General features: G+C 51.1%; 6 protein-coding genes across 6 annotated transcripts; 5 read left to right on the top strand and 1 right to left on the bottom strand.

Moving 5' to 3' along the window:
* Positions 1-242: 242 nt before the first annotated feature.
* PV06_06642 (uncharacterized protein) lies at positions 243-857 on the top strand (the record flags this gene model as incomplete). Its single annotated transcript, XM_016407781.1, has 1 exon — positions 243-857. The coding sequence occupies one exon, from the start codon at positions 243-245 to the stop codon at positions 855-857; it is 615 nt and encodes a 204-aa protein (XP_016261261.1).
* A 378-nt stretch (positions 858-1235) lies between these two features.
* On the top strand, positions 1236-2336 carry PV06_06641 (uncharacterized protein). The gene is made up of 3 exons (XM_016407780.1): positions 1236-1604; positions 1755-1811; positions 1873-2336. Exons 1-3 carry the CDS (start codon positions 1436-1438, stop codon positions 2073-2075), a joined length of 429 nt encoding a protein of 142 aa, XP_016261260.1. The 5' UTR covers positions 1236-1435; the 3' UTR covers positions 2076-2336.
* A 2469-nt stretch (positions 2337-4805) lies between these two features.
* PV06_06640 (uncharacterized protein) lies at positions 4806-6924 on the bottom strand. The gene has a single exon (XM_016407779.1). It carries the CDS (start codon positions 6413-6415, stop codon positions 4907-4909), a length of 1509 nt encoding a protein of 502 aa, XP_016261259.1. The 5' UTR covers positions 6416-6924; the 3' UTR covers positions 4806-4906.
* A 34-nt stretch (positions 6925-6958) lies between these two features.
* PV06_06639 (uncharacterized protein) lies at positions 6959-9461 on the top strand. The gene has a single exon (XM_016407778.1). The coding sequence runs from the start codon at positions 8046-8048 to the stop codon at positions 8892-8894; it is 849 nt and encodes a 282-aa protein (XP_016261258.1). The 5' UTR covers positions 6959-8045; the 3' UTR covers positions 8895-9461.
* A 259-nt stretch (positions 9462-9720) lies between these two features.
* PV06_06638 (uncharacterized protein) lies at positions 9721-10971 on the top strand (the record flags this gene model as incomplete). The annotated part of the gene is made up of 2 exons (XM_016407777.1): positions 9721-10038; positions 10124-10971. 2 exons carry the CDS (start codon positions 9721-9723, stop codon positions 10961-10963), a joined length of 1158 nt encoding a protein of 385 aa, XP_016261257.1. The 3' UTR covers positions 10964-10971.
* A 303-nt stretch (positions 10972-11274) lies between these two features.
* Positions 11275-12711, top strand: PV06_06637 (uncharacterized protein; the record flags this gene model as incomplete). Its single annotated transcript, XM_016407776.1, has 1 exon — positions 11275-12711. One exon carries the CDS (start codon positions 11275-11277, stop codon positions 12709-12711), a length of 1437 nt encoding a protein of 478 aa, XP_016261256.1.

Genomic DNA, 12711 nt, shown 5'->3' with positions numbered 1-12711 from the left:
AATGGATCGCCTGCCGTTCCGGGATAATCATGCCTCGAGAAACAAAGGATCATTATGTGTCACTTAGCAGTCCGTTAGCAATGATGGTGAGCAATGCTAGTTAGTTGACGGTGCTGGATTCGTTTGTCTTCTTATAATTTGCAATCTTTGCCTTGTTTGATGTTGCTGCTGCCATCCACGGTTGTCTCTTCAGGAATAGCTGGTTCGACTTCTACACATGCTTCGACGACCAATTGATGATCATGTGTTATTACCAAACTTACATTTTCCTCGGCTGCGGCCACGCGGTTTTCTCCAGCAAACCCATCGCAAACTCAGGGTGTCTTAATGGTGCCCATTCCATGATGCAGGGAGGGCCATCGTCATCACTCACGGAGATTTGCACAGAAAAGCTTAGTCACCCGCTTCGGACAATTGCCATCGACCGCCTCTGCGAGGTGTGCCGTTCTGAGCGAGACGCCCGGGTTGCATATTTCCAGCAACATGTGGGAGGGGACAGCGAAAGACGGATCATGACGAGGTCTGCTGGACGCAATGAGCGAGGCTCGGAACGGGGCCGTAGGCTCTTTCGAGCGACCACGGATCTGGCCATGATGCTAGAGTCAAGCAGAAACCAGTCCGTCGCCGGCACGAGCAACAGTGGCACGACGCTCGCGATATCGAGTCCGACACAACAAGCCTTGGGAAAATTTGCAGACGGATTCAGAGGTGTGTTGGAATGGAATGATGGAGGGTCTCGTCGCAGCGTTCCGAGTGAAGCTTCAGTGTCGAGTCCAGGACCGCAAGTTTCTCGGCCACAAGCCAGGTTGTCTTTTGCGGCTCTCGCAAACGACTTTGAAGCTTTAGGCGTCGACTGACGAAGGGCTAGATGGGGGCACAGAAGACTAGACTTTGATGATGAGATGAGATGTTCTTTTTCGATCATAGCGTCTTTGTTGTTTGCTGTTTGCGAACAGCTGCCAGCTTTGTCAGGGGGGACGGTGAAATACGCAATATAGTGCAAGATTGGAAAATGATATGACTGGATATGAACACAAGCAGGTAATTGAAGGCCACAAAATGGGTGATCAAATTCTTCAGCTCGTCTTCAGTAGGTAATCGCGTAGATGGATGGTGACCTTTCGATCTGGGAAGAGACGAGGCTGACCAATTTAACAGGCTAGTCCTAAATAGGACTTAGTGCAAAGCTCCGGAGCGCATCAATGAGAGAGCTTCAATATGTGCTGAGTACACGGCACAGCGACAAGAACAATCAACTCTCTGATTTCCATTCTCGTTTCGTTTCTTACTGGTGTGAATCTCGATAGACATCACATCGGGTGATCAAAATCACTGAAAGGGCACCTGCGCTGGGGTGTTCTTTCCTGAAGCAATTATCGAAAGCACCCTTTCCTCCTCGATTGCAACCAACCTCACGACCTTAAATACACCCACAATGTCTACTCCCGAATCACAAGCGTTTCTCGCAAAGAAACCTACAGTCGCTCCCACCTTCGATGGTGTAGACTTTGCCGACAATCAAGCCGTTGCGAATGCAAGAGATGCGATTGTGCGAGAACAATGGGTCGGGTTGATGATGCAGAGATTAGTTGGCGAAGAGATGGGTATGTCGATATTGCTTTGATCCAAGTTGCAAGGCACGAAAATTATGGCCGCGATATCGAGTGGCGACAAACACCACGGTTCTTTAGTGCCCTCGAGATTGCGTTGCTAGAAAGACTAGACAAATGGAGGCTGACAGACTGATGATGCAGGCAAATGCTACCTACGTGAAGGCGTCAACCACTTGGAAAAGTGCGGCAAATACAGAGGTACGAGATCAACACTGGCATTTGGTTGCTGTCAGATTCCAGAACTTAACAATCTACCTAGACCGATACATTCAACTCTTAAAATCCAACAACAATAAAGGTTACCGTGGACAACAGCAGAACTACATCCCCGGCGTCGATGGCCCTTCGGGAGGACCAGAAATTCACACAGACTACCCCAGTGTTCAACAAGCCAAGGGATCAAAGGGCTCCGATTACAGACCTGGAAACACAAGTGGACAAGGTGGAAGTACGCTGTACTAGAGCAAGAGTTCTCGGTAGGCGCCTCTGCAGAAAGAGAGGAATGTACATATCAATTGAAAGCCAATGAAAAAATTGTGTGACTATGAAAACGAAGCGGACACTATCCATTGTGCAATACAGCAGTCACTGCTCTTTTGGGGATTGATTCTGCGTCTAATGCGCTTTACAAGTGCTGAATCGATCCAGCCACGAAAATTGCTGACTTGGAACGGTGTACAGTTCAATTAATATGGCAGGTTATTCAAGGAACGAAACACTTTTGATTCAACTTTATGGACGATTGGAGAGTCCGGCTCGACACAGAGTTGTAGAGCCGGACAATCTCAACTACCGGCGGTATAGGTACTCAAAGTGACATCAAAGCGGGTTTTGCGTTTTGTCCATTTTGGATCACGATCCTCCCTTGTTTACAATCTTGAAAACTTCCCGCTCTTCTTGGCCGTGAAGGTGGCCAGGGCATCCATGAGAGGTGGGGAGAGCGCATCGTATGGCTCGAGCCCGACTGACTTCAGCTTGGAGCGCACCTCGTCCATCTTCTCCGGCGGGTAGCCTTGCTCGATCAAGCTGCTCACGAACTGCAAGGTGCATCAGAATTTCTGATCGGGCCAACAAGGCATTTGGAGTTACTTACAGCAGCGAACTGAGGCTCTTGCCAGCCCTTGTCATCGGACAGTTCGGTGTGCACGAACGACAGGCCCTTGAAGGCATGGTCCTTCTTGATGGGCCCGTACATGTGCACACCACAGTCCTTGCAGGCGTAGCGGAGGATGGTGGCATTCTCGTCGACGATGGCCAGCTTATTGCCGTTCTTGGTGACTTCGACCTGGTCATCTGGGATAACGGAGACGACGGAGAAGAGGGCACCAGCTGGCTTCCAGCATTGGGAGCAGCCGCAAGCATGTTGGTGCAAGACGTTGCCCTTCAACTCGACTTCGACGGGGTTACTCTTGCAGTGGCATTTGAGGGTGCCTCCGGAGAAGTTGGGGTCTCCTTTGGTGAGGCCGTTGTCGATGGAAGGGTGCAGAGTCGGAGCCATGTGGTTTGTTTGTTTGGTTTGGTTTGGTGGTTTTGGTGTATAGGGAAGGGTTTGTCAATAGTAGCAAAAGCAAAAGATGGGAAATACAAAAGCAAGACAAGGAAGAGGGAGCGAGGTAGGAAATATACTCTTGTACTCGAGAGATGACGAAGGACAAGAGGCGGGGAATGTCGGGCGCCTTTTTGAGGCCAAAAAATCCCAAACAATCGTTGATCCCTCGTGGGAGGAACTTGTTACCTTTGTTTGGCCCATGCCTCGTACGCTGGGTTACCCGTCGCGAGTCCCGCTGAGCATTGAGCATTGAGTTGTGTGTGTGTGAGCGTGAGAGCATAACGCGTGTGGGGTAAATCCCTGTCCGACGAGGTGGGTGACAGGGGTAACAGTATTTTTGTGAGCTGCGTTTCCGCAATCCATACCTTGCAAAAGAGGAGTCAAGAAGAGGAGAAACAACGGAGATTGGTTGAATGGTTCTGGCACCGATACGCGTTCTCCCTTCCACCCGCTGGCTAGGTACTCGTATGAGTTAGAGCTCTACGAGGACGAGTATTGTGTTGTACAGTATCCTACAAGTATAAGGGCGGGCCATATTGCGAGACCACCCCTCCGGCAATTGAAAAAGATCCGAACTACGAGCTTGGATAAAGGGGCAGTTACGGCCATGGAGTAAGGGCAGTCAGTCAGTCAGTGGGTGAGAATTGCCCCGAGGGTGGTGGTGCAGAGGAGGTGGTGGCGGGCAATAGAAAGATACTCGGCACCTCTTTCGTAATCGTCTGCTTCTCGTAAAATACCCCTGTTGGCTATTGTGCCTACCGACCTCCCTAGCCATGTTGAGTTTATTCCTCCGTCAAACTGTTGACGGTTCATCGATGGGTATCAATGTCCACGGATCCGGGATATTTACAACCGTACCCGAGAGAAGTTCTCACAGTACAGGTACAATGTTGATCCCTTACAGTCCATCAAGGTGAAGAAGTGATGGCCTTGGTTTGATCCCTCCGGAACCGAGATCGATATCTCCGTGTAAGAAGCTGGAGCATCCAGATAGATAGAATGCATTGTTCGGAACACTCGTAGAAACTATTATCCGGGTTGTGTATGGTTAAACTACCCCAGGTACGCTTCAGTTTCGACGGACATCAGAAGTTCCCGACGAGAAAAGCGCGGGTGCGAGTACAATACAAACACACAAACTTCCATTCTCCATCCTCCGTCCTGGGTGACTCGTAAAAACTCATTATGGGGGTCTGCCCATTTGGCTACAAGGACAATCCGTCGGTTAAGTGGAGAGAGAGGGAGTAAATTGATACGAGGAAGGGAAAACAAGGTCGGATGGGGAAACCCATCGCGAGAAAGTCCACCCTCGTCCAGAGGAGAGTCAACTCAGTGATTCTATCCGGCAGGACTGCTGCGACTCGTACTGTAACAGTAGTTTACGGAGTACGGAGTTGGGTCAATCTACTGTCCTAATCGATTGCGCCATCCGCTACAATCAGCTCTCTCTGTGTGTACTCTCTCTGTCTCGGTGGGACGAGGGGTATTTCCAGTTGCACCGTAAAAATACTTGCCCCGGCTGATGTACGGGAGTAGGTTAATAGTAATGCCGGTGGATATGGAGTACTGGAGCACGCCTTTGCCTGGGACCTTTTCATCATTCTCGTTATTGTCATTCACAAAGAAACTTTTTGGAATGCTTCCAGGGATAGTAGAATTTTTTCTTTTGAACGTACTATGTATTTAGAAGAGAAAAAAGAGAAGCGAAAAGATTACCAAGAGCCCCCAGCAAGATCACGCCAGATCAGCCTGTCCTCGTGGCTTTGGGTATTTTCAATTTGCCCTCGACGTACCTCGAAAAGCTAACCGCTCTTTGGTCAACATGGTACCAGAACAAATGGCCACATATCAGGACGAAAGGTAAACAGGCCAACCACCCCAAAATCACAATCTTGAAAATCTGCCACTCTGACAGCCCCCCTCCCTCGTGCCACATGTACGGGTTCGGAAGCGCGTCCACTCCCGCGCAAAACCGATAAATAAACGGGATCAAACTCAGGCCCAGGATACGAATCACGTCCAGGTGAGTGAGGTAGATTCCGAACGAGATCCGGCCAAGCCACTGGGCCAGTCGATTGGAGAAGATTGAGCCGATGAAGGTGTCGGCGGTGTTGGCCACCGACCAAGTGACCAAGATGGCCCCGAGGCACCTTGTCGCCTCGACGGGGTCGCTGTTGCCACACAGGGACGCCACGATCTTGCTGACCACGACCGAGTAGCCTGCTGAAGGTTGGGCGTCAGGTTTCAGCGATGCCACGTTGAGGTAGATGCCGAAAATGAAAATGGCTAGCCAGGCTGTCGTCGTGGCCGGTTTCGAGCGAAGGAAGAAGCATCGGGAACTCTGCCGCCCGCGAGACCGGCCGGCAGTTGTCCTTCGCATGAGCTCCTTCTCGAGCTCCATGTCCTCGTGACCCGCAGAAGACTCCAGGTCCATCGCTCCGAGGAGATGGTCAGTCGACGGTGAGTGCTCCGTGTCGCCAGACACCCTGGCGATAATGTCAACCTCCGCAAGGACCATGCCGGCAAAGAAGCAGAACAGGGCAATGCGATTGTTTGAGAACGTGTACAGGCACGCCAAGCAGTGAATGACCAGCCGAGCTCGGGTGCGGATGTGTGCGGTGCTGAGCAAGAGTATGAACAGCAACATGCTGCATTTGAACTCGATTGGGATCGTCCAGTGAACGTCGTCGTATTTCCGAACGTCAATATCTCGTTCCGTCCACGGTATCATCGAGCTGTCCACATATCCCCAGCATGTCGTCAATGCGGCACGCAGCTCCTTCCAGAACGAATCTTCCGGTCTCTTTGGTCCCATCCAAATGTCCAAATAATATCTTTTGATTTTGGTGTCCAAATATGTCTGAATCGACAGGCCGAAGATCGGGGTTCGTATTAGGAGGGCAGTGAAGATGGTGTCGACCATGGTAGGGAGGAAGAGTCGAATGCCACGTCGAAATGCCGACGAGGCGAGCGTCGAGTAGCATGCTGTAGCTACCGTGCCGCGGTTCTGGTGTATCTGAGTCAAGGGCTTGTACGAAAGTACATAACCTGAGATGACAAAGAAGACGTAGACCATGGACTTTCCAGCATACATCCAGGTCACCCAAGGTAGTTCCCACCACAGATTGACCGTGGATGCCATTCCTTCTGTGCGGTTGCCGTAGCCATTGTCGAACGCCCAGTGAAAATTGAACACGAGCAAGCAAGCAATACCCCGGAGGCCGTCTAGAGATGAGATGTGATTCTTCTTCATTCTCGCCACGTGCAAGTACTACCCCAACGACGCATGCGACAGAACGAGAGACTTCGAACGTGTAGAGCAGACAGACAGACAGACCTACCTTATGACTGAACACCATTTTGAGCCTCAGAGGTTAGGGGTGCTGTCAATCGTCCCCCATGCTGAACTGACGGCTGTCAGAAAAATCCAGGGGGTAGAAGCGAGACATTTTTGTATAGAAAGGGCGTTGATGACTGGTGTCAGGCCAAGAACTCTACCGAACATGAATCCATGCAGCAATCTGCAGATCGATCTCTGGCTTTTCATTTGTTTGGTAATGCTCCTTCCGACCTCTAGAGGAGATGTCATTTGGCTTGGGGATGGAGAGAGGGAGAGATGGACGTTGAATTCTAGCCGGCTTGGATGCCGTGCTGAGTCAGAAATGACCCAAGCTAGCTGACCATGCTAAGTATTTTGTACCCAAGATCATACTCCGTACATGACAGCATTACCATCGATGTGGGAGAATTGAGGCTTTTAGCTACCGTAGGTAAGGTACAATAGGTATGTAAACGGCGCCGGAAGCATTTTCGCTTACTGTACAGGGCACCTCGTGGCAGGCACAACAAAAACCAAAAGCAGCGATGTTTGGGTCTAAATATCTCGGTAATGTGACAACGCCGCCCTAAGTTCCATGAAGTGAGACAACTCTTTCCAGTCTCTCTTGCGAAGCGCCACGAGGAGTGCCTCATCTCATATCAGCATACACGTTTTCGACACACTCAAGCAGCTCTGCCCACATTCCATCAGATTTATGGTCGTAAGAGCTTTGATGGCTCCCTCTCACTCTGCACAGAAATGGCCTGAAGAACTGGAAAATGGACCTCATCCTATGGCGGTGCCTGAGGCTAAGTCCTTCGTGACCAGGTGGCTGATCACGAAGTCCACCCTGGCCTTTTGTCTACCAGAACTGGGTCAGTGATGGGGATAACCACCCACCTTCGCAAAGATCGCAATCACGCTCCCGGAGAATGCGTATCAAGTCCACCGCTCGTACACTAGCCGCTGTACTAAGTAAGCCGGGCCAGGAATCGCGCAGTTTCAGGTGGCCGACATTGTCCATTCAGATAGCAGGATCTGGGGTATCCCCGGTCCGACCACCAACCACCAACCACCACCTCGTCATTTCTGGCTATACTCGTGTCGCTTGAGGCTCTCTGGGTCTCCATGGCCTGTGGAACCGGGCTATGCTGGCTTTACGGAGTACAAACTACGGAGTACAGTATTCTGTACCACATGGCTGGTCGTGCTCCCTCAACAAAGCTGCCCGGTAACATAAGAGTCTACGCCAATCGGGCACCTGAGTCTGAAAGGCGCAAATGTAACATTGAAGTTTTCTGCTATGGTGCAAGAGGAGCGCTTTCCTCTATCTTTCATATATGAAATTTTTGTCGCCAATCCCAGGGTTCTATTTTGGCCCTTTGCATGTGAAACCTTTCAGGACACGGGAAAGCTTCAACCCCTACCAGAGCGAAAAGTGAACAGCTAATATACACGTGCGCACGAGACCGCTTCCTCCCTCGAGCTCTCTCAAAGCGCCTTGACAGCACTTCAGGACACCAGCAAACCTCACGTCCTCCCTTGTATACGGTGCTGAGCGGCCATGTCAGACGATCGGTGTTACGGGAACAAGACTACAAATTCTGTTGCGCAAGTTTACGGGGTAACCAATCCTTATATCTGTCCTGGCACGGAATCTTCTTCTGGAAATTCTCGATGTTGTGGTCATAATGGCATCTGCCTTTCCAACGGGATCTGCCAGGCTTTAAACCCACCTGTCAATGGCACTGGGTACTATATCGGGTCTTGTACTGATCGCAACTTTGAGGATCGAGAAGTCTGTGACAACTCCTGCTCATCCTTGAAGACTCAAGAGATTGTATACAATAAAACGGAAGGTGTATGGCACTGCTGCGGATTGAATGCAAAGGGCGAGTTGAAATGCAGCAATCCATCTAAGATCAAATTCGAAGCGCCTTCGCCTGCGGCGTTGAAGTCAGAGTACAGCGCCAGCAGCTCATCGTTCATGGCCACCGCTTCCGCCTCGCAGACCCTTCCATCGCAACCTACAACTACGGTTGCTGTCCCTACTGCGACATCTTCTCCGGCTTCTAGTGGTGGTCTATCTACAGGTGCACAAGCGGGCATCGGCGTTGGCGTTGGAATTGTCGCTCTCGCTGCGATTGTTGGAACTGTTTTCTTCCTGCTTCGCCGGCGGAAAAGACAAAGGCTGCATGTTGAACAACGGGGAACTGGGCCATGGCCTGCTCAGGGTGGTTATCATGTTATGGATCATGGCCAAGTACCCGCCTTTCAAGATCCGGTCAAATCGCCTCCGAACCCTGAGCAGCAATCGGCAGTAGCTGAATTGGGCCCGCATGAAACCCAACCTGTCGAGTTGATGACGAGTACAAGACGAGTAAATTCTACCACAGCCGAATTACCACCTTGATGTTGAAGTTTTATAACGAAAACGCACATCTTTCGGTAAGAGACCAGAAGCTTGAGGACAGCTAAAGTTTGATATACGGCATGGTCCTTTCAGCAAGGTCGGACTCGCTTGGGACGGCGGAGAAGATGCAAGTGGTCGGCCGACGCGTCGACGGTGTGATTCTCATTTGCGATCAGCTCAGCCTCGCGGAGAAATCAACAGCGTATCGGAATAAACCCAAGTCAAGCGGAACCGCCATTGAGCAGCGGGCTGAAATTGAGCGGCAATCTGTTGTGCTGCACGCAGAGGCTTGACCCTGGGAATCTGGGCCAGTGCTCGAACACGAACAGAGTGTGACACAAAGGATGTGCTCTTCGAGATCCAACTCTGGGAACATTCTGAGGAAATCATCGCCCCTGTGCCAGGCTCTGTTGACGCTATCGACAGGATGTTTGAGATTTTGAGATGTGATTAGGCGGTCGGCTCGAATGCTATACAGATTTATGGCAAAGCTCGAAATACGATTAAGCTGCCAAATGACTGTGATTATACTTGCCTGGTGACCGAGTGAACAAACTTCAGTCATGGGACTTGATTCTTTCAACCACAGATCCCCTACATAAGGTCTGAACACCAAGTGCACTAATTCTATATATATCCATTGGCTGCCCACGGCCACCTGCTCCAATAGCGATCTCCCGCGCCCCTCGACTCACTTCACGAAGCTGGTGAAACCCACGAGGCCCGATGCGGTTAGTCATTATACCGCCAGCCTATTTGTCTAGCATCGCCCCTACAACAGACCACAGCGGTTGCCTGTTTCTGCCTTGTACTGCCTGGACCACCTATGGCTCATCAGACGATGTTAAATACAATAATGTACCCGTCGTGGACTTTGGAAACATGCTCGACCTTCTTTCTCGTCCTCCTCGCTTTGCTCTTCACAAGTGGTAATCTTGCCATTCGTCTGATCCGTAAGCGTGACCGTCTCGGATCCCACGGGGAGATGGATTACATCAACCAATTCCAGCTACCTTCTAATGCACAGGCCAATTCACCTCTGTTTGATGGCACGATTCCTGGTGAAATTCGAGACCGTATTTTTGCTTTTACCCTGAGTTGCTTCGAATCGCAAAAGGCATGGGATAGAGACAGTTCATACGTTGTAAGACTTCACCCTTTTTGTCCTGTTAACAATATACAACACAAAAGTCTGTGTACGCTTCCTTCTGTGGCTGACGAGACACAAGAGACCGGAATATGCGGCGCCCCTTGTCGCCGACACGGCAATTCTACAGACTTGCCAGCGCGCCTATGTCGAGAATTGGTTTCGACCGTGGATCTCGGCAACTCACACGTTCTATCTCGCTTGGGAGGGACGCCGGCCTGACAAGGTCACCACCGTCGAAAAGTTCGAACCGACTCTCGAACTACTGTTTGCGACGCACGGCGAGACTGAGATCTCTCATGTGAGAGTGTTTGCTCAACTGTGCTCTCTCGAGAACGGCAGAGAGCTTTCGAGGATTCTCGGCATGAAGAACTTCTTCCCCCAGAAGATCACCATCACCATCCGACACCATGACTGGTGGTCCTGGGAAGAAGACGCGCGGTTGCACATCGGTTCGCAGTGGGTCCGTGACTGTCGTTTCCCCGACACCGTTCGAGAAATATGTGTCGAGCTTGAGAGCCTGCAACGAAAGAAGGATCAGATTGATTGGATTGCGGGAGAGATGGCCCAAGGTTGGCAATTTGCTCGGTGCGATGGAACGAAGCTGTCTGCGAAGCCACAGGACGTACGTGTGAGCCGTTGGAGTGGCAGCTCTACCTGGGAAGGACATCGGTGGTTACGCGACGAAACGAAACCTGGAGTCAATGAATACTACGTCAAGACCATCACCTGGAAGCCAGACCAAAGCATGACTGAGCGTCCCGTACCCAAAAGCCTTCGTGCGCCGAATTCTTTCGGTATCCTCAGACATAGAAACCCATCCATGCCTGTATCACGTATAAGGGGCGCTGGGGTTCCGGAGGGACTTTCAGCTGAGGAGACAGAGAAACTTGTTCGGCGGTGGGAAGGGGCCAATCGTTAGTTGTTGACGAAGATGATTTTGCTGTCAATTATTGCCATTTCACGGACAAATCATAATAAAGTGGTCAACATCCTCATATCTTGTCGTAGATGAATAGTGATATCTCTAGAGGGGTGAGGAAAAGCACAGCCAAGTCAGCCAAGGCCAATGCGTCATCCCCGCAATGTTCGTTCCCTCTCATCTCGTTATCTCAGCCTCATACTCTTTGTATATTCCTTGTATACCCATGTCTTGATACATCTCAAGAAAATCAAGTACTCTTGAACTTGACTGGTTAATCCGTCCTCTGTTGAGACCTACAAATATCAACAATGCCTTTTCCTTTCGTCCTCTCCACCACATCCAATATCTCTTTTCAATCTAGCTTGACGTCTTCTAGTCATCCCTCTCTCCCCTCCACGGCCACATCACAACGAGCTCTCCTTCGTGCCGCTCTAAAGTCGCATAAACGTCTCCCGCCCACAGATCAAGCCAACGGCCTCTTGTCCATTGCCTCCACCATTCACAACTACCTACGCTATCTGCTGACATTAGATCTCGCACTGTCCGGTAAGCCTGTCGCTGGAGAGGAGGTTCATGTCGCATTGGCCAAAGAACCCGAAATCGAGTGGCGTCCTACCCTCAGCTCGGCCTTCATTCCAGGGCGTGAAAAGGATCGCGTCAAAGGCAGAGGTCTCGACTATGAGATTTTCTTTGTTCACCACACCCTCGCCCTAGTCCACCAGCTGGTCGCGAGACAGTCTCTGCTGGGGCTGTATGCCTCTTCAAACCCCACTTCTGAGCAGCGCGCGGCGTTGGTCCAGAATGCTTCCAAGTCCTTGAAGACTGCCCACTCGATACATTCTTATCTCCTGCTACGAACAAATTCCTCCGACGACGGCCCGCCTAATTTCCCTCCAGCTGCGGTCGACATCTCGGCGGCCGTTCAGTCTGCCCTGCAGCACCTGACACATGCGGAATTCGACTTACTGTGTGTTTTAAAGGACGATCCATACCCTGCTTTGCTTGTCCAATCCCGGAACAAGGACGACAGAGAATGGATGATCAAAGCTCCGCAGATACCGAAAGTCCGAGCTCAAGTTTTGACCAGACTGGGCGTCGGAGCGGCGGAGCATGCTTCTGCGGCTGCCGTCGCACTCAAGGTCGAAGCGTCAAAGGTCTCGAAAGATCTGCTGGAGTATTGCGACGGAGTCAGAAGGACCTCGAGAGCCAAGGCCTGCCGATTCCAAGCTCTTGACGAGGACACTGCCGGCTCGACCGGTAAAGGCATCGCGTGGCTCAAGGCAGCGATGAATGAGCTTGGGATTGAACCTCCCAAGGAGGGCTCGAAATCTGCAGGCGCTCTTGGACGGTTAAAAGCCTCTTGGAACGAGCGAAGAGAGGACAAGCGAATCGAAAAGGGGAGCCCGAATTGGGGTTTGGATGGCGGAAAGCTGGAAGAAGGACGTATCGTGGAGTATCTGTACGAGAAGATGACCAAGGAGAATGACACGATCAATATTCAGTTGATCCCCGAGTGGAAGCCTTTGCTGTCTTTGCTACCGAGCGGGATGAACATGCCCATGGACGAAAAACGGAAGCCAGACATCTTGGAAGAGGCAGAGCTTGCCGCCATGAGAGCGCCTCCCGAAGATGATGACTTCAAGGATGCGGCCAGCTCGGATGAAGAAAACGGGGACAGGCAACCGGTTGGTGCATTCCCGGGAACACACCAGGAGTATGGAGGAAACGGAGCAGCATATTATTGA

The sequence above is a fragment of the Exophiala oligosperma genome (genome assembly GCF_000835515.1).
Source record: "Exophiala oligosperma strain CBS 72588 unplaced genomic scaffold supercont1.6, whole genome shotgun sequence".
Taxonomy (NCBI): domain Eukaryota; kingdom Fungi; phylum Ascomycota; class Eurotiomycetes; order Chaetothyriales; family Herpotrichiellaceae; genus Exophiala; species Exophiala oligosperma.
Note: the sequence above shows the minus strand (reverse complement) of the source record. Positions and strands in the feature narration are given on the sequence as shown.